The 22,345-nt window shown below is 41.5% G+C and overlaps 1 protein-coding gene across 2 annotated transcripts in view; it reads left to right on the plus strand.

Annotated features, from left to right (window-relative positions):
- The first annotated feature begins 1,871 nt into the window (after positions 1-1,871).
- LOC124303627 (cAMP-specific 3',5'-cyclic phosphodiesterase) overlaps positions 1,872-22,345 on the plus strand; it is a 276,613-nt gene continuing 256,139 nt past the window's right edge. The window contains exons 1-3 of one of the 2 annotated variants that reach the window (XM_046761085.1): positions 1,872-2,648; positions 10,436-11,914; positions 22,057-22,290. In XM_046761085.1, coding sequence (XP_046617041.1) covers positions 22,208-22,290 — 83 coding nt within the window. In that variant the 5' untranslated portion in view covers positions 1,872-2,648; positions 10,436-11,914; positions 22,057-22,207. The remainder of the gene's footprint in view (positions 2,649-10,435; positions 11,915-22,056; positions 22,291-22,345) is intronic. The other variant, XM_046761084.1, reaches the window with a different exon arrangement.

Consider the following 22,345-nt stretch of genomic DNA (forward strand, 5'->3'; position numbering starts at 1 on the left):
GCATTTCACTGTGAAAATTTTCGTAGCCTCCTACCATTCGCCTCAAGCAGATTTGAATATTCCTCTTTTGTGTCGTCGTCTCCATTCTTCGGATCACGAGCTCAGATTTTTTTTTATTCAAATCGTTCTTACCTCAATTTCCTTTTTTATTTCATAAAATCCTTACCGATAACCCGCGTTTGCGATCAGCTGATTTATTATCACGTTATTCCTATATCGTTTTCCGAATTGCGTCTTCAACGACGTCGTTTCGACAACCGGGGAATTCTGAGATACTTTCGAAGTTATATCAACCTGTTTATTATCATAACCGTCGATGTTTGAATATTTTATGATAATGTGCTGAAAAAGTCAATCCTCTCATCTGAGATATTGATAATCTGCATCTTTCGACGCGACTGTTTTTTCTACTGCCTGACATGCGATCGGCGACACAGGTTACCTTCATATTCTTCGCTCCTCTCAGGTGGGTTTGTTATTTTTCGTCACCCTTCGCGCTATGGATTTGAATAGGCTTATTTCCGCCGTGATTCATGCTCGAAAGTTTCGTCAGCATTCATTGTTTTACCTTGGATTTCATTTGGCCTTTCTCGTCACCTTTAATCCCGAAGATGTAATGATGAATTTCTGAACACTGGGGTGAGAAGTCGAGAATTAATTTTCACTCCTTTCGTCAAACTTTTGGTGAAAGGCCTATACTCCTTCAGTGGTATTGATTTTCAGCGTGCTACACCAGCGTATAACATTTAATGGCCGCATCCACTACGTGAATATATCATCATTTGGGGAATTTACATTCGAGCTTAAACGTAACTTGTGGCCCGTTCGTACGTCCCTATCCTTTCGAAGCGCTACGGGATTTACAAAATCAAAACTCATCCAAAGACAATCTGCGCATCCAACTTTAATTACTGACAGCCTATCGAATTTCTCGTCAGAAACCACGCCGTCTTTACGCTTCGAACATTGTGCGAATTAACTTCACCAAGTGCGACAACACTTATTATAAAATCCACGCGGAGGTTTTAGCAAGTACGGATGACACAGTTATACACATATATTTCAACTGCGATACACGTTCGTTGGTCTCAATCTGATGGTAAGCAGCTTACACGGCTGTAGTCACGCAATTGCGTGTAATTATAAAGAAGCATATTCCTATATCTACGTACTTCAGTAGGATAAACGCCATTCTTTCTACACCTGTTATGCAATTGTATACGAGTAGTGAAATTATGAATTCCAATAATAACAATTCAGGTATAACGATAACATTGTTACATGCACAGTCGAGGCAATCGCAATATTGCGATATCACGTTACACCCGAATGTCCGACAATATGGATATAAAAAACACTAACAATTTTTTCGTTCCTCGTATCGTCAAGATCAAGAAGCTTGGTAGAATTTTTTCCTCTCAACCACCGTTATCAACATTGAAACTCGCGTGAACCAACGACGGGAAAACCGAAGAAACGCTCAACCAGAAAAAGGCGTAGGACCAATTGATCCCAGTGATCGGAACGAATAGAATTCATTACGAACGTCCTATATATGTAAGTTGTCCGCCGCGACGGACAAAAGGGTTGAGTAACGGGAGACGACACGGGGTCCGAGGGTGAAAGAGGAAAGGCGAGCGTCGGGGGTGGGTGTGGGGATGGGGCTTTGGCGATACGGTTGCAGGGTGAAATATCAATTTTGGCCAATTTATTAACCCTCGCGGATGTAACCGCGGGTGACCCAGTTCCCCATGGGCATAGCCGTGCGGCGGAGGCGAGGCGCCCCCAGAAAAAGCTCGTGCTTTTCCGGGTGCTACGTCAGTGAGCAACGGCGCCGACATCCTCCCCCAGCCTCAGTCGGGCCTCGGCCGTCGTCAACGCCAATACGACGACGCGTTTGCGGGGCAACCCAACCGGGGGTTCGCGATATTTATCCCTGCGAGGGGGACGCTGCGGGACTCGGTGAAAGGTTTCGAATGCCGAGACGCGGTGATTGAAGAGGCGCCTTCGAGGAAGGTGGACGAGGATGATACCGAGTCGAATTTCCCCTGCGCGTACTCGGGAGGATGTAACTCGCTGCTGAGCGAGGGGTCCATCCGCGTTTGCTCCCGGAGCTGCGGTCGAACCGCTGCGCAGGCAATGGACGGCAACTCGTGCCTGCCTCTCGCCGTGTCGTAGTAGTCACGGTTTGTGCTTGCACCCGCGTCGTGCCGCCTCTTAACGGCGCCTCGCGTTCCGTGTTTATCGTTATTCGGTCCGATGTGTGCGTGAGCTGCGACGTATCTCGAGTGCGGACGGTTACGAACGAGATTACGAGACACGTGTGATGACCGCAAAGCTTTTCCGCTTGCTTTTCGCCACCGACGGCGAAGCAGAGGGAAATCGAAAAGCTTCTCGTCTAGAGTTCGCTATTCCGTATATGTGTAATAACGACAATCTTCCAACAATGCAGTTCTGTCGAAAGTGGTCCTCTGTAAACTAGACCGTTGTTATACACGCGTCGCATGCGTGTGCAACAACTCTTGCTTCCGATAAATTATCTCCGTGTTGTCCGTCGACCGGATCACCCTAAAAGCGGTCCATAATATGACCTTCTCGTTGACGTGTTTGTGGTTCCGCGTATTACGGCTAAAGGATGTATGTATTATGTATGTACGTTTTGCCAGTTGAGGATATGTGAATAAGTTTCGTGGGCGTGTGGGAACTACGTTCTGTTCTCTGGTTCCCACACGCAAACGGCGAAAATTTTCTCTTTCTCTTCGTTTCTTTTTTTTTTTTTGACTGAAAAATACTAATACCTCTTCCGGGTGCTGTCCAAAGAAACGAGCCTTAACCTCGGGATGAGCGTGCGACGGAATGTTCAGCTTCCTTACGAATAACGTACACAAGTCAAATTTTGTTTTTCGGACGTTTTGAAAGCTTCTTAAATTCTCATTCAGTCCAGGAGTAGCCTCGAAGCGTCTGGAAAAAAGACGCAATTTTACTTCCCTGTAATAAAAGTGACTCTCCGAAGACTCGCAGACTTCGTTCGGTGATCAGAGCTCATAGTTTGAATATCTCACAACGTCCGAAATGGAAGCAGAATATCCGCCTCTTTGAAAAAAGTAGTACCCTGCTTAGCAAAGTGAACCGTATCCCGGTTGTCTAAGCATTTAACCCGACCTGTTAACTCAGCCAGAGTTGGTCTTGAAACACATGCGGTGAGAAGAACCGGCTTTATGAGATTAGCGAGTAACTTTGCAAAAACACGGCGTTGTCCAAATTAAATTCCGAGTTGTATACAGCCGAATCAGCGCGATCCTCCAAATTGTATGTATATATGTGTATATTTCTTGTATGGCGACGACGTTGCGAACAAAATTTGCGAAACGAGTCCAACAACACAGAGTTTCGATCGAGGTCTGGAATTTCTGTTTAAGACGCGGTAGCTTGTCGTCCAACTCAATCTGCTCTCACGTTTCTCGGAGTTTAAATCATTCCGAAAGTTGTTGATAACTCCGATTTTCGCTTTTATTATCGTCCGCACACGGGCTCGTATCGGGTACAATTGTCAGGAGTGACCTTTTCCTGATTGGATTCATGTGGCCAATTTGAAGCAGTTTTACGTGATTGCTTTTCACCCGGATGACCGTAATTTTTGCCCATAACAGAAACGAGCGTGGTGAAAATGTAACGAATGACGTTGGCAGGCTCGATCGTCCGCAGCTTTGCTAGAATATGAGATAGGTACGACTCCTGCAGTGTTTTCGGAAAGTCGGCTTATTAACCAACTAGCTGCATCATTGCCTCAGGTGAAATGTGCAGCAATCTCAGAAATTGTTTCAGCTCGGAATATCGCGGCTCATATATTGACGGTGTGCGTAGCTATAGCATGGTAGAATCGCGGAGGTGCGGGAAGTGTCCTTATCGCAAAAAAAAAAGAAAAGACGAACGTGAAACGAGACCAATTAAAATCGAGTGAAAATGCGGTGGGCGAAAAATGGGGTCGGTCGGAAATAAGAAGAATTCGGACCGTGCGATAGGTTGGGACAGGCCTTTGGGCTTTACATTGGAGTTAAACGAGAACGACAGAGGTGGAGGGACGAAGAAACGGATGAACACAGCCAGCAGCGAAAAGATATGGAAGATGGAAGAGTTGTAAAGACGCGGTTCTGGATCCCATGATCCTTAGAACATGGCGTATCCGATATGACGCAATTGCAAATCCACGTTACACAGACAATTGAGACGACCATCTCGGTGTCAGTTGCGTAAGTAACTAGGCTTATTGCGAAAGGACCAACTGGCAGAAATTCAATCCAAGTAGATTAAATCGATTCGCAGTAAGATACGCGGTCGTTATATAATTCTATCACTTCCGTTTGAAAGTCTTCGACTCGACGTCGATACCGACTCGTTCGGATTCGTTGTTCCCGGATTCTGTAAGTTTTAAATTCTCTGAATCCAAGCAATCCGCTCCAATACATGACCGTTCGAATGCCGTTAAGTTGAATTTCAATCTCGCTATCGAATATCACCAGATCATGCGTATGTTCGTGCGATTATTCATTCGAACTTTTCCGATTGGAATTCGCTTCCGAAATCCAAGTATAAAGCCAAAGTGCTCCATTTTCGGATGTCACCGAGACCTATTACTGTGCCTGTATGTATTATATCGATCGGCAGCGACGTTTCAGCGTTTGTGCCGATAGATAGGTAGATAAATTGATACGCATGTAGATACATAATATACGCACGTAAATAGATATATTTATTCGAGTGGCGGGGGACTGCGTGACTTTCGGGGAGTAATGTGAGCCGATAGCGCGAAGGATGGCAGATACAGAGATAGGTATCGCATCATCGTTACTTTGGTGTGCAGGCATCGGCAGTTTTGACTCAACTAAATTTAACTGTTGACATAAAAATTTATTTTTTGGTATTATGGACAAGAATATTAGGAATATCGTTTGTTGGTGATGCATAGATAGTGTGTATATTACACACGCATACTTGTTTAATACGTGTTATCTACTCACGATAAATTGAACTGTAGAAAACTAAGTATCAAATCAAGGATCGATTAACGATGAGCAGATTTCAGTTGTGTTTTTCTTTTCTATTGAGATTAAACCGATAAAAGTGTGATAAATGCTTCGAAACAATATTTTTATTTCGGTAAAAAATATCTTTACTACAAATAATGCGATGCCTTTGATTACGGTGGCTATCGTCATGTCCTTTCAGATGAACTTGCTTCGAGAGCGGATGGGCTCAGCACCGATTTAAATTGGTTTGTCTCATTTTTATGATAGATGCGTTGAGCCAATTTTCACCGAACACGAGTAAGTCTGCAGGATTTGACGTGCCACCTGGGAGTTTATAAATTTGGTGCCGCTGGGACACCTGTATCCCTGCTTTGATAACAAGGTTCCAAGCACATGCCGGAATTGCTCAACGTACCAAATAAAATGTGGTCTGCTTTGGTGTTTTGAGTTGCTGTTTTTTTTTTCTCTCCGACGGTTCACGCGACGATTGATTAACAAGGGTTGACATGTATACAGGAAGTTCAAATTTAGAGATATTGACAAATTATTCCTCAATCAAAGAGAGAATAGAATCGTAAGAACAGAATAATATTCACTATCTAAGCGTACAATTGTTTAATTGATAGAAGGTCCGACTTGACTTAAGATTAGGGGTAATTGTGAACGATCTCTTTTAATTTTTTTTTCCTATACCTTAAACCTGGTGCTTAATAATTGATAGGATTACAGAAATTCATCTTTTAAGTCTTGCCAAAAAATACAAATCATTCTTTCTTCTTGCAACTAATATTGTGCATATCTGTTTTTACCGGTTTGCACATGCATTGGAATACTGGAACAGCTGATCAAACGACGTGATCAAGATTTCTTAAAGCTTCGTTAATTAACATCAGCAGGGAGTTGTTGAAACTGGAATTTGCGGTTCCTCTCGGTTTCACTAGAGTGAACACCGGGAGTGTTCATCTGAGGAATATCAATTCGTTGAACGTCTGTCAGTTCCGTGGAAGAACGAGGAAGCGAAAATTCCATCCGGCAAAATTAAATTGATCATTATATTTCAGACACGCGGTAGTACTTATTGGAATTATAAATTATAGTGCAAGCTCGAGTATCCTTGATAAGATTCTAGCGCATGATGAGTTTTCATTTATTGGTAACGATGATTAGTTTATCATGGAAATTGGCATCTGATGCAATACATATGAATGTAATATACTTCGAGATTAGCTAGCAACACATGTAACACATCAAGTTGGCAATAGGAAATACTAATGGCAGTATAATTAATTTACTGACGCTTGTGATGGCTGATCCTCGTTCGGTTCGACATACAAATCCCTGGTTAATTGAACTGACAAATAGTGTAAGCAACAAGCTTTATGATCATGACGATCATCGATGTGCCGGTAAATGGTTTTTGATTACTTTTTCGAGCGGCTAACTCGTCTTAGATTAATGTAAAATCAAGTTTATGGTAAACGACGTGACAAGTGGTTTACTTCGTTGGCAAATCGATAAACAGGATTCAATCCTATACGATTCCACTTTTCCGTTAGCCTGACGAGTATCTCGATGTGGTTCTCGTTTGGCTGATATTTTTTATCAGAGCTGCCACAGTTGTATAATCGTTCAAAATTTGACGAATGGATTAGAAAAATGTGTTTGATATTCGTGTCTGTAGCAGTAATCAACGTGGATTCAATGTCTCCAATTCATTTACGGCTGCGGCCGTCCCTGTTTGATAAAAATTTTCCCAGCTGATAGTACATGAAGCGAGGTGACAAAGGGAGATTTTTTTTAAACCCTTTTTTTGGTATAACTATAGCTGTACAATTTTCATTTTTATGTGAAGGGTTGTTTACGCTTTGATAGTCCAGATTATTTCATTTGACAAACGATACGTTGTTAAGCTACACGGATCGCGTATGGAGCACATAAAGAACACAAAGGAATTATTATACAGTAAATTCCATACGATTATTTACGTTTCACGCTAACACTTACTGTCGTGCATCATTGAACACTTGCGAGTGTCAATTCCGCCCTTGATCATCTCGTCGTGACTGATGATCGATAGCATAATTAACAGAATTAGCATCATCAATAATCATGTACGTATAGTAGGTAAGATGAATGGGAAAGAATTCGTATAATCAATCTCAATAAATCGATCGCCTCAAACTCGGTCGTGGCTTCACTCTATTATCCGTCGACTTTCAGATTTATCGATACGATTTTCGGCTGGGTCGACTTAACGGCTAAAGATATTACCTGCAACCTAGGTACATCTACCTTCACTTTGACTTTTGGTAGTAATCGGGACATTACATGCAATTCGAAGAGTATTTTAAGAAACTTATCGAGCGTTGAAATAAGGAGGTCAATTTTTTCACCATTATTACCGTTAATGAAGCGCACGTTCGGCGAGCCGTTAACTAATGAGAAGCGACTTGATGAAGCAAACAATGCTATCGCTGTAAATAACCAGGTTTCTGACCGCGAAAGCTGTTCAGTGAAATAATAAAACTCGCACCGTCAGCACATATAAGAACGCCTAACTTTAGTCGCATAAAAGTTAAAGCACGACCTACGAGCTGGAGCATTTTGCTTGGCTTCAAGTTGCTTATTTTCGAAATAAACTCAAAGCTTCGTTCGTCATTATTAGTCATAACGGTTTTCAAGTCTGCAGGTTTGCTAGAAATCACAGGCTGCAGAGTTATAGCTATGCGTGTGAATTTTCACGGGGTTAGACTTTTCGTATCTGTCTACAACAGTCGCCACTATTGATACTTACCTCTCATTTCTTACCTCTGTAGACGAATAATCTCTTGCTTAAATCGAGTTGCAAATATATGTACGGCCCTATTCGATATTTGCTCGAAGCAGGAAACGGAAGAAGACTCAAGTTTACGTTAAAAATTGACGAAATATCTGAGGAGCTTCCAACCGAAAGATCCTTCGGACTGATCTGGATTTGTGACGGTACAATAGCCGCCAAATAAATACCAATGAAGAAAAAAAAAGTATCGAGTAGGTAGTAGTACATCAGGTTCCACAACTTGTTGCAAACACGAAGCTTTCCTTTAAACTTTCCGTCTGCTTCTTTTCTGGCATGGCTTAGCAAGTTCAAGAAATTTACGTCGATCCTTGTGACACAAGTAACGATTCTTTTGAATGATACATACCAATTCAGTCGCTTCTGAAACACTTTTTTTTGAATGATTTCGAGTTCACGTTTGAGCTTCTCAAATGTTTCTAAACTTCCTGAATTTCACAGGATTTCATAGCCCGCGTCGAATCATGTTCAAATAATTTTTAAGGGCGTGCAAATTTCCGAATAGCAGTATAATACTGCTTCAAGCTTCGCTATGCACTTTTCTTACCAGAGTGCATCCGAACGAACTTTTCCAACTCCATTACCTTGGATAAGTATTAGGAACGCTCAACTTCTATATCGCATTCGTAGAATCTTTTCACCGCGAAGTTGGGAAAATTCATAGGTATATAATTCAGACGCGATTCGCCACAGCGTACGGTTGTTCATCTTAATTTCCCAGACGATGCGAAATCTTCTGGACGGCAAAGGATTTTGTGCAAAATGTTGAAGACGAGACAGAAACGTGGGTAGATATCCAGGGTAGCTGATCCCTGATCAGTTGATCCTCTTTGCGTTCTATTTCAACGTGAACGAATTATTGGCTAGAAATAACGGTGGAGCCATCGACAATCCATTCACATCGATAAAAATTTATTGCTACGGAAATTTTTTAGAAAAAATATATTACAAATCGGCAGCATATTTCACGTGATTAAAATTCAGTCGCAGTATCGATAATTTGCTGAAAAACTTCGGACACGCGAGTTTATTACATTTACCGACGTTGCTTTTTCAAAACATAGCACAACCTTCGTGGTGCAAACGGTAAAACGAATGTGGTTTTACCCCTCGAATATATTGCGATTATTATCATTAATTTCAAGTATTAATTACAACATTTTTCTCCCTCAAGATGGTTAGCTGAGATTAGACGGAATAATGAAAAAATACTACGCGGCACGCTTTTATATACAGAATATTCGCGATGGGCGGTTACAGAGGGGTAGAAAAAACGAGAAGTGGATAATAATGTGAATGAGATTTAAAAAATGACAATTTTTGCCGACAAATTGCACCGTGCCAGATGCAACGCGAGGCGTGATTCAATTAATTGCGATAACGCAGAAAGTTGGCAATTTCTACTCGGAGAGTGATTATGTCGTTTGAAGATTCTTACATTCATTTTTTACAGATATACTAAAATACTTTTCATGGCAAATGATTCATCCGTTGTAAATATAACGTCAAGTCCGTGACTTGTATTTCGTAATAGAGTGAGTAATCACTCAAAAATAATCCGTCGATGGTTCCAAAGGCGACTGACCCCATGTCGAATCGAATTCACCGAAGATAATCCATTTCAATGGGTGACGTTTGTTATCCTTGCCCGTCCTCGCGAATTTTTTTACTATAACCTTTCCCAAAGAAACGTTGACAATATAACTCGAATGCGCGTTTTTCTCATCTCCACGGTACAGGCACGTAATTGGATGAAGATTTATTTTGGAAAGACGATCCATTCCGTGATCGAGCACGCCGTATGGAATGATTTCATTGCTATTGTTCTGTAATTATCGGGCAGTAATCGTCGATCGCATACTTTAGTCAATTCAATTGTAAGTTAGCGATATTTCGATTCTCAGCTGCTGCCTTCATCAGTTGTCCAGTGCTAGTACTGAAATATTGCTTGCACGGTACACTTGTTCGAGCATTCCATGATCTCTATTTGGAGAGTGGGAAAAAATGTTAGAATTCGATTACTGGGATGAATCGATGCTCTAAATTGTGACTCCACGTGCTAAAAACTGATGTCACCGGAACGTCAGTATCGAAGAGCAGCCAAAGGTGTGTGAATAGGAGACGGTAGAATGCAATCGCTTTCACTGTGAACTCTGGTGATACGATGTATTTGACGCTCGGGCTCGGAAATAGAATTGCACTCAACAAACAGACTCTGACTAGTACGTTTTGTACATTCGTTTCATCAAAATGTTTCAATTTCACTTCATGTAATGGTGCACAGTTTCTGATATAAATACGCCCGCTTATTCAGAGACCGTTTCTTGTTTGCGGAAGCTGCATCCACCTAGTTGGAAACTCTGTTTGTTCAATGACACGTAAATACGTAACTCTGGCTGAGTCACACGACTTGTACTACTTTCGCAGTGTGTCATTAAACGCATAGAACGGCAATAACAGCGCGGGCGGCCATCATTTAGACGAATAGATTCATTATTTGGCATTTCGTATTTATTGTGCAGTCTCTCACTTCTGAGAGAGTTGATGCAGTATATGTGTATTCTTGTCCCAGCTATCACGGTTGACTGCGTCGAAAATGCAATCTGCCTTTTCTCTTTGGGTGTGAAGCAGCCAAAGACCACCGTCATCAGATTTACCCGAAGGATTTTCGCCTGAAGACACGTGTTTTTCTACCTTCGACAATCATTTCTGTGTTCCTTAAATTTAAACTTTAATACATGAAAGGATAGTTACCAGTGGCTCTTGACTCTGTTGATTGTTATTGTATGCTTGTTCGTCGTTGTGTCAGAATTATTGTACAGGTGAACGTCAAAAAAAAAAAACAAACTTGTCGGACAATGTTTAAGCAAAGATTGTTGTTGTGCCAATTTATTTGTACTTACTAAGTCTAAAGGACGTTAATGAATAACCCTATGGTTGAAAAATGAAAAAAAAAATTAATATCATCACTAATCGTTGTACAAAATAATATCACGACTATAATATTGCCACGAATGAAATAATAAAATATAGAAGTTCCATTGAAACATATGCCATACTTCGGGATAATAGCAAAAAAGAAGAACCAGTTGGAATAAAATTAATATTCAAATACGAATGGAGTGCGTCTGCGATAGAAATTTTCTGGTACCCACAATATGGACTGCGAGTTATATCGACGATTGAATGTTACACCGAATGTCGAATACAGTCTAGATTGCATTTGTCAACCACTCGTGAGTTTAAATCAGCAAGCCTTGTCACCCACGCCCGAATAGAGAACTCTTGGTGGAATTGACAAATTGAGAGTGCGGCAACGAAGTCATACTTGGTACTCGTGATTGAGCTCGTCGAAAATTGTCATCAGCTCGGGTGAAAATATTTCTTCAACCTCAGGAACACCCGGAGTTCTATAGACCCAAGAGAGCACCGAGGGTGAGAATTCAACGTCAGTTGAATTGGTCAGTAGACGAACGAGTAGGATTAAAACGAGACGTTCGACAAAAGTTTGAGGAATAAATTTTGAATATCGAAATAGCGTCCCGTGAATGTCTCTATAATCCACACGAAAATCAACGCCGATTCTCGTCGGGGCGACGCGACGACACGCAACAGGGTAAAACCGCAGTGTTGCGATAATCCGCGAATCGAGTGGCCGCGTTTCCCTGTCTTTCGAGGCCACGTAGTGCCAGGGTGTCGCCGTGGGGGGCGCGTGGTCCAGCTGCCTGCCGTGTGCCGGCGGCGGCACGGGTGCGGCCGGCGGGGCAGGTGCTGGTAAAGAGGCGGTCAGCGACCAGACAAGCGGCCCCTGCGAGGCGAAGAAGGGCTCCTTTCAGAGGAAGCAGCCCCAGATCATTCCCGAAGTCGACGCCGAGGAGCGCGCCCCTCTTGGTGACCTCGAAGAGGATGACCTCGACGACCTAGAGGACGAGCCCGAGGGAAGCCGGAAGGGGGACGGGGCTAGAGACGGCGGAACGCAGCACCGTCTCAGCCCTCGCCTTCACGACATCGAGGAGGAGGACGATGAGGAGGGTCGCACCATCGGGGAAAGGTATGTTCCCTCCTGAATATCGATCGTATCGTCGTTGTTCTTGCCTTTTATCGAGAGTCATGACTATGGTGACAAATGAGAAACATTTGCTGATTAATATCCTTCCGACGATTCCGGTGATCCTTTGCCAAATGCTTTGCGGATGTGTAAGAATGACTGTTTCACATCCACTTCTCGATCCTGAGTCGGACTTGTGATCCTTTTCGCACCGCGTCTATTGAAATTCGTCAAGCATGAGTTCCAAAGCTTGCAGGGCTTACAGCCCCGTTCGTTATGTATTGTCACGGACATGTGATGCTTCATTAATTCTCGTGTCGTTACAGTGTTGGTACTTTGCAATAGCAGAACTAACTTGACGTGATCGCGATGATCAACCTTCGCTGGTATTAAAGCGTTAATTGTTTGATTGCACAAAATTTTTCGTCACGCGCAGTAATACGAACGTTTACCGCCATGATAGAATCCTATATGACCCCGATACGGCTCCTGCAGGCTGAACAAAGTAAAATGGTAATTCTACCATTGGTCTGAATAATCCTTACTCGCGAGTCAACTCGGCAGTATTTTCGAGCGGAATTGTCTTCGTAGCAAGTTGAAGAGTTCCAATAACGCGAGTACCTACATACAGCGTTTACTGGGGATATATTTCCATTATCCTTGACACGAGGGTGATGTGATATGTGTGTTTGCTGGATGAAAACACGAACAAAGCTACGCGCGCATGGTATACCTACCTTCGTCACAATACGTCACAAGTTCGTTGCAAAAGGCGAGAGGGACGGTGGGCTGATTTATCATGATTTTTAACCTCAACTTACTCGCGAGTTCTTGTTGACCCGGACTGATCGGGGGAATGAGAAGGTGAAATACCGAGCCTACGAGTTCAATTTAAACTTGATCTCAAACTTGTACTGCAAACATTCGTGCCGCGTTTATCTTGGCGGGTAGGTATTTTTTTTGCTCCACTTTTTTTCCACCTCGAGAGAAGCTCAAGCTACAAAAGCAAAGGTTCAACCCACGCTATGTATTTACTTCTTGACAAAAAAAATAAAAAAGTTTATTCTCGCTCCGAATTTTACCCAAAGAGTAGATGGTTACCTATCCCTTTTTTACAAACCTGATCCTGAAAACCTCAGCTATACTTTTGCTTCAGCCTTCAAACTCATGACAACAGACCTTGGACGGCTGGTTGTGAAGTTCATGTTTTGTGCCAGGTAACGCGCCGCGTCGAACACCTTTGACAGACCCCTAAACCCACCCTTTGCAATCCCACCGGCCAATCGGCTCGCCGGATATTATAAGCCCGCCGCAAGTCGTATTCACGCAATTACGGGTACCTACATACACCCACCGAATACGTATCGCGCTCATACGCGACAGTGTTCAAGCTCTGCTGTTTATAATTTTGTGCGTAAGAATAACAGCCCAAGGGCTTACCTATAACAGCAAATATTGAACGAAATTTAATAAGATAATACAGCTTTGGGGGGCCCGGAAATTTGTTTCCGAATTATAAGATTACGAGCTTGACCAGTCGGGCGACGGTAAAGATCAAGAGCAAATGTACACGGAATCAGGCAGACTCCGATTATATTATTAGCCAATCGTCAGGTGATGTATAATTCCGATGAGTAAGAATTCTCGACCTCGTATGTAATATATTATGTTATTGGTGATCGGTCAATTAAGAAAACGTAATTTTAGTTAACGTTTCGACCCGGATATGGGCCCTCCTCAGAACGATTTATTTAAAAACTGTCAAAAAAACAAACAAAAGGAAAATAGGACTTAAAAAAATTAACAATGGTACTAATAGTAATCGGACATAAATATTGCAGAAGTAACATTCTCAGAGACAATAAACATTGTTGATAGTAAGAACCTTATGAATAATTATGATAAGGATGTTTTTTGATGTTATTTACCTTTTGAGTTAAGTAGGTGTAATAAGATGTAGTCGATTTCACAATAACAATTGGCGGAAACTGTGTTCTTTTTAGTGACGGTAGACAATGTCAATCTTCTAGTTGTTTTTTTGTAGGAGTTAAAGGTTGGTAGTCATTTATTTAAAAGATTAAAGAACTATGTTTTTTTTCACAGTCAATATGTCATAGTGTTAAAAGGTTATTGAAAAAAGTCAATTAGCAATGAAATTAATTCACAGGTGTCAATTAGGTGGAGGTAAGATCTTTATAATTACATCCTACATGTCTAACGAAATATTGTTGGTTGAACCGATTGGGTCAACAGGTGAATAACGACTGATGGGGGAAAACACAATAATCCAGAGTGAAGGTGAACATATTATAAACATTATACAGAAAAAACCATAAATATTTGGTACGAAAGGTTATGTAGAATGAACTGTAAATGGGACCTAAATAATAATTTTTTTTTATATAAAAAAATAAAAAAAATTAGTTAAGGTTAAACAATATTTGTTGTGTGGGCAGAGATTAGAGGTTTGTAAATATTGCTTAAATGTTCAACGTCTTGTCTGAGATTTACCGTATTGGTATGACCTACAATGTTGCACATTTCTAAAAGCAATCTTCTGTAATTAAACTAAAATTACTAAAATTACGTTTTCTTAATTGACCGATCACCAATAACATAATATATATGATGTATAATTCCATTAGGTGAGCTCCGGTTTTATTAAGCTTTTGATTAATCTACTTAGGGCGATGATTGACCGAAAAAATTCAGTAAGCTGTCATCAACGGATGTAAGACTCTATCATGATGTACATGATATGAAAGTTTTCTTCATCTGACAGTTGTTTTATTCTGAACAGATGCGATGTGAGTAATCGAATTCTTCATCGGAGCTCAAAATACAGGCGTTCTAATACAGTTTTTACGTTCTTCGTTGTATTGCCGATAAACTCCGTTCCGCTCGTAATCCTGACTAACAACAATCCGCTCTGCTCCGCGGCGGACTCTCAGAAACTTACCAAACTTCTACCTTCTCAACTTGCGTTGAGAAATTTACCCCGGAAATTTGTAAGCGAAACGGATCTTACTTACAGAAATGTTGGGTATTATTTGCCCCAGGACACAGGCGTTCCTGGCAACTGTTTTCGAGAGACGCAAACTCATTTGCGACAAAGTTTGGCGTCCAATTTTTGCACGCTCTATTTTTTTCCCCGCGTCTCGAGCACTTGTCACTGACCAATAGAAATTCTGAGACAGATACCAACGGAAATAATGCGAGTATTTCCTTCCTTTAATCTTTAAATTTTTCAGGTGCTATACTTAAATTACTGCGATAACTCGCACAATCCTGACATTTGTTAGGTGTAACTTAGAGTTGCATTCAATAAATTAATGAAGTTACCTTAGTGCAGGGCTGTAACTTTATAGCGTTACGACGTAGTCCATTACCAACCACAAACATTCTGATCTAGACCATCGACATGTAAGCGTATCACTCCGAGATCGCGGATTGGTCGAAAATCGTTTTACAGCCCAAGAAATGGTCTGTAGCTTGAGCCATAACAGAAGGGACTATTGGCGTTTGCGATCCCTCAAGAACGACGCGGGCGGTCATTTCGACCGCTTTTGCTGAAAATGGTTTTCTTTTCGGTGAGCAACGTCTGTGTTTCTCCTTCTAAGAAAGTGATTTATGGACTTATTCAAGGTAATTTCATTCGACAGTCATTTGAGCTCGTTCATAACAATTGAATCGACAAAAATTACTTTCTTTTTTTTTTTTTATTTAACTATTAACTGACTATTCTTATTACTTCGGTTCGTCTTTGTGTCACATAGCTTTCAATCGATACTAAACTGCAACAAGTGCTATGAATTTGATCTCAGCTGTTGCTTATGCACTGATCAGTCAGACAATTGTTGTATTGAGCGTAAACTCAAAGATAATTTTCGTAGTATGAGACGTTTTACTGCAAATCTACTTAAATCTGAGAGAAATAGCTAAAAGGATCCTGACCGTCGTTTCAGACCTAATGGGATACTATTCCTGAAATGAATTAGGTCAATGATGGTATACTTAATAAGAACCTGACATGTGTCCGCGTCTAAGAATCAGCCAACCGTCTGAACTTCTGCCCACTCTAGAATCGCGAGACTGAAGACGTACATAGTAGGGACAGTGTACTAGTTATTGACACGTTTAGACGCAATTATTGAACCCTTTATTTTCCAAAATTATAAATTGACGGCACAAATTTTAAATTTCTCGATGGCTAAAACCAATTTGTGTTGACAATTTGTGGGACTCTCACCTTGATGCTTACACATGGATACGAGCTATCCAGATATTCAAACATCTGAATTACTCGGATCCGTCAGTTATGAAACTTCGAATCCGGATAGTTAGAGTAGGTATCCGGATATTGGTATATCCAAAACAATTCGTACATAATTTGTAAGTAAATTACGTTCGCACCACAAGTTTAGGAAATTCGAGAAACAATAGTATATTTTTTGCAACAAAGTTTTATACGATTGTGAGTTAGCTGTTCCCCGCGCGGAAAACCGAACTATTCGTATTATTCGAATAGTTTAACTATCCGTGTAAATCAAGTGCACTATTTATTCGAATAGTTGGGATAGTGCGGATACCCGAGCACTCGAGTACGCAGAACTATTCAGATAGTCCGGATATCCGAATTTGAAGCATTGGATCCGGTTGCTTCAGATAATACGAATACTCGAAAAGTTGTAGCTCTGGTACATGTCGTACAATGAAAATGACTAACTTGATTATATCGCACTCCGGCGACAAGGGTAACAAGACTAAAAAACTGCCACTTTTCAGTAGAAGCAAATAACTATGAGTAAAAGCCTTGCATGCTTACGTAAAGTGTCTGTTTTCTCTGCTCTGTGACAGCCTAATTTTTAACTACAAAAATGTCGCTTTTGGAGCTTGTTGATTCGAACTTGGCAAATCCAAATTTGGTCCCAACTCAAAAATGCCAATTCACCCTCGTCGCCGGGGTGCGATAATGTTGTCACGTGCACGGGATTGGAATTTCGCTTCAATGCCATACTGCGTGAAGTGAACAAACAAAAACAAATTTGCAGACAAGCCCAAATAACATGGTGTAATAAAACTTAGGATCAAGTCGTAGTCAATCGGTAATGAAATCGTCCGGCGGTTGCCGGTTTCCATTGAGAGCAGTCAGACATAGCTGGATATGTATGTCGTGTAGACTGATACCCAATCCCAAATGCATGATGGAAATCACTCAGGATGTTATGGAATGCCTGAAATGTTTCTCGATAATCTGATGCAGTATACGCGTCAAAGGTTCACGCGGAGTAGGCTAGAGGAGCTATCTTTTTGGTGGCAGGGACGTTGCTTGAATAATTGAGGGGCGCTTATCGATTTGTTAGAATGGTCGGTGCTCGACGCCGTCACTATCCCTCGCAGCAGGAGCTAGGCTTTGCTTCGTCTATCTGTGTATACAGATTCTCTAATGCTTTTGCCTCCATCATTGGGGCCAATATGTCACCAGTTCGATTACGTATGTATGTATAGCAGGCTATGTACCAGGCAGTTACAGTCTACGGTATATATTCGGCGCCCTACATAGCGGCAGCGGATTGGCTGGAAATACAGGCAAGACGCAATATGTACAGAAATACCGGGAGCAGGGCTTAACCCTGAGATTGGCACTGCTTGTTTTAGCCACGATTTCCGAAGTACAGTTGGCCTAAGCCAGAAACTACGTATAAGCTGCGGAGATGAGGAATTGTTGGCTGAAATCGAAGGATTTCTAATGGGTATCCTTGAACTTGAACGGGCTGCTATTAGATTTACAGATTTCAGCTCACCTCTGAAAATTTCACTAAGGTGCGGTGATAAGCAATATTCATCGTGCATGTGAATTATGCGTATACCGAAAATTGACTCGGGTAGGTGAAAAATACTTCTGGGTCTCGAATCGACGTCGAATGAGCAGAAAGAAAAATACGATCAACACGTTTCAGGCGTCAAAAAAACCAGAGATGTTTATTGTTGGTTCAGATTTGGGTTCTAAGGTCAGGAATTACTTATATATCCTGTGGAATTTCATAGCTCCGTCGCATTTGCAATTTCTGAAAGTTGGAGCCAAGAATGTCTCCAGCGGAAATCTGAGGAGGCTGACGTATTATCAAACTTCCGTTTGCAATGGGGATTAGTTCCGCTTACGTCTCGATTTCCGGACCAAGTTGGAATTAATTTCGATCTAGCCTGAGTTCAGTTCTAGCCAGCTGAACTTCGACCTCGTCCCTGAGAATAGTCGGGTTGGTTTACGTGTTCGAATTTCTTGCATATGTCATCGCAGATAAATTTAGTAACATGTAATACGATGAAAAGCCGAAATTATATTTGCCATCCGCGATCTTGCTGATACTTATTTAACTAATAGTAAACTACGTACGTTACATGATGGCAACATTTTTCGCGGGAAAAAAAGTAAACATACGAAAAATTTGAAAGATTCGTTGACAATGCGTAAAATGTTATTATTTTCGGTTAAAAGTATTAGAGTGTTTGTGTATGCAATGTTTCTTTAGCAGTAGATATAAATAATTCTTTTCAGGTTGCGTGATCAACTAATAAAAGTTGAAATGAAAAGACGTAGGTACCTGTAGTAGCATGCCAGATAATACAGGTGAAATACTGCACTGTTTGTGGCTGCAGCTACTATTTATCAGACATGATGTACGTCTCAGAGGCAGCAGAATCGTAATGTGAGACTGGAAAGTCTTCATTATTTTTTACGCGATCAAGCAATGGTACCCTTTAAAATTTATACAGTAAAAACCCACAAGAAACAGCAGCTTCGTAGCTCGGGTAAAATATAAATGAGTCCTAAATCGAGACTTCCTGCAGAATTGCGCAGTACGCGGTCGCCCCACCGTGTCATCAATATGCTATTTCTGCTCCGAGGAGGGTGGTGCTGAAAAAATTTATATTCTATTGTAACACAAGTCACGGAAATATCATCGTTTAGTAACGTAGCAAACGACTTCTTCCACCACACACCTTACGGACAGAAAGAAACCCGCCTTCACGGGGTGGGTATTTTTCTAACAAGAAACGGTCTTGTAAACACTTCATGAATAATCTCAATCTCTACTCGCTCCGTGAAATATCTCCCACCAAAGGTTGACGCGGTATCTGTCTCATTAAATTCTTCAATTACATGGAACAACTTCCCTACCACGATTTGTCATGGAATATGTTCCCAGTATTTATAACAACATCCGGTCTTCCCGCTTTGCTACAAACTTGAACGCTGAAACGAAATGGTTTGGTCACGTTTTCATTGGTGACAGAGATAACTTAATTCGACGCTTCGTTTTGGCTTGGTGCCCATTCGGTGGTTCTGGCCAAGATCTGAGAGAGAGGAAACGGCAATCAGATCGGTCCAAATAGATTTATAACATTGAGTAGGAACGGGCCGAGGCAAATAAATAAATATATTACTTGTCAACGCATATATCAGAGAGAGGTATTTCCAGTACATGGTTCCACGCCTAGTCCATGTCCCCAATTAATAACCAGAGACTGCTTGTATGCCTCTGAAAATACGAGGCAAGTCAAACGTTTTATTTAAAAATATAACCATATATTTTCATACAGGAAATGACGCTTCTGACGTTTTTGGCAAGTCCGGTACAATCAAAGTATTATGACAACCCCCACTGTTTTGTGGGACATTTGATCGGATCAAAGCTCGGTTTATGATGAGAAAAACGAATTTATGGGCTGCCTGAAGCCTCAGAGTGAACGTATGTGCTGCGGCCAAATTCAATAGGAAGAATTTCCTTTTCAGCGCTGTTATTCTCTTTCAGGGAACTTATTACTTCGCTATATAGGGTGGTCTTGGACCTACAATCTCAGTAAGCGCAGATAAATCAAGCCCTTGTAAGAATGAGAAAATCTGCACTTGAGAATTCTGTGTCTTAGTTTTTTCATCCCGTTTTCTCAAAGTTAGTCATATTAAACCGAATTATTTCCACGACGAGAAATTGTGCTTCCCTCTCGGAATCTCGGTTCAATAATTAACGGTGGAACGCTTGTACAAAACACCACTTTATAATTTGAGTGGTAATTATGAACCCGCGGCCTCCTTTGACCTGTAGGCACGTTCCTTACGGTAGGCAATAGGCCGTAATTTAAGGTGGGTAGAGCGTATAAGGCTCGCTCGGTTTTGATAATAGCCTTACCACACGTACGCAAATATAATTGAGACTGAGGCTTTCCACAGGCCAGAAAATTTCCAGTTGTTAGTGATTTAGTCGCGTTAAAGACGAGTCGTTAACCTCCGTCGTTTCCGGCTCAGCAGCCTGCAACCGAATGAATACGATTATAAGGAGCTTTGGAGTGGCTGTTCAAGAGTCAAGGCAATTGCCTTGCGGTTAGTTCGTAGCTTTGTGATATCTGCAAGTTCAGCTTTGCCGATGAGTTACTTAAAATAGAGCGGGAGTGAGCCTGCAACGAAGCCCGTCTGACGATAAGCGTTACTGACGTTGCTGCAGAGGTTTCGTTTAATCAGCACCGAAGAAAGATGCCTGTATTTTTGAGAATACGGCATATTTTTCTGGCACCCACCAGCATGGAGGGTTCTTCTTCGTAGCAAATCCAACCTAGCATAGGCTTCGTTATTGCTACTCACATCGCACCGTTGTTTCAACCCCTGAGTAGTACTTGTGTTTCTTGCTACCTGCAACCTGTTGATGGTCCACATGGTTCGCAATATTTACAATTTATTTCGCGTACGGCTAAAACTAACCTTAAGTCATCTGACATTGTCGAAAACCAGTTTTACATTACCGTATCAAGTTTTTTCTTTTGGTAAACCATGCGTTAGCGTCGCTCCACTAATATTATTTTGTACATACCGATGCTCCGTATCATTCCGAAGTTAGAAGTAGCTCCAATGCGAATCTTGCATACGTATCAACCGTGGAGAAGTGCATAGTCAAGGGTGCAAGATGTATTATACGTCTCGTCTGTTAGTCATGCTGGTCTATTGTGCATAACTCCCAACTCAGTGGCAGAACTCAAAGTCACGTCTGAGACACACTGCGAACGGAAGTGTTAAAACGTTACAGAATTTCCAACGCGAAGCGCATTCGATATGCCAAGTCGTTTCTTGTTGACAATGGTTTCAACGTGATTAGATCTGAAATCTGTTTCACCCCGATTTGGTTTGGTTGGGTTAGGATTCTTTGCAATTTCAGATTACGTCACATTTAAATAAGAAAATATATCAGGTGATTACTGTATTTAAAAATATGAGGATTCAATCCCGTCAAACTCGAAGAATTCGCTGAGATTACTTTGAAACTTTCGTCTACCGTTATAAGCGGAGTTCATGCTCCATAACCTGAGTCACGCTTCGTTTGCTACGGAAAATTGACTTTTGAATTTCAGCTCGTTATGTCTTTCTTGATCAAACGAGGAGACGAACGGAGAGCGAAAACTTAATATTTTTTACAACGTTTAGCTGCAAAGAAAATTATCTGATTTTTCGGGGCACTGGCTCGGATAAATATGAATTAAGGCGAAAATATTAAAATTTTCTCACGATGTAATGAAGTAAGAAAAAAATAGATTCATGGCAGTTAAAACAGATTGGACAAAAATGATAATAAATATCCAATTTCGTTAGCACAGTTAAAACTATTGCCACCGAAGCCTTCTCGCGACGACCGGATCTATAACTCCTTGATACTTTCCATCTCTTGAAACTGGTCTAAGTATTGGTCAGAATGTTCTTTTAGTTTACATCCAGGGTAAGCTAGCCAGCGAACTAGCCGGAGCTGCTGGCTTAGTTCCAAACTTTTTCACCCCTTGACATCTCTTCACCGCAGTCACTTTTGCCCGCTGTAGCTTACTCGCCACGAAATAAAAATATCTAGTTCCGTCGCGTGCTGCCCAGTTACATGGTTGATCTTCGAGATAAAAAGTAAAGAAAAAAAAAATAAAAAATTTCAATAAAAATAACAACGATTCTCAAAGGCCTCAAAAAATGTCGAAAATCCTCTCAGGTGTCTCTGTAATTCCTTTTATGGAACTGTACCCGTTAATTTTTTATTGTAATACTGATTCGAGAAAAAAATTCTCTCGTACTAAATTCCTTACAATCTGTTCTTACTCTTACAACAATCTCTCACCAGGCCGTACCAGAAGAAGTCACCGACACCCAGCAGCGGCGGTGGCGGCAGCAGATCGGGGTGGCGTGCTCGCAGGAGCGTCACAACGTCGGGCGCCCCTCCTGGACACCAGCACCCCGTGATTGCCACAGCAGCCGCAACGGCGCAGGCCAGGATGCAGGCTGAACAAGGCAGCATCGGGGAGCTACGCGGGTATCATAATCTTCGCTCCAGGAGACACACTCTGGCCAACGTTCGGTGAGTCGGAAGTAAATAAAATCCGATTGGATTCAACATACACTATTTATTTACT

Source organism: Neodiprion virginianus, chromosome 4 (genome assembly GCF_021901495.1).
Source record: "Neodiprion virginianus isolate iyNeoVirg1 chromosome 4, iyNeoVirg1.1, whole genome shotgun sequence".
Classification (NCBI taxonomy): Eukaryota; Metazoa; Arthropoda; class Insecta; order Hymenoptera; family Diprionidae; genus Neodiprion; species Neodiprion virginianus.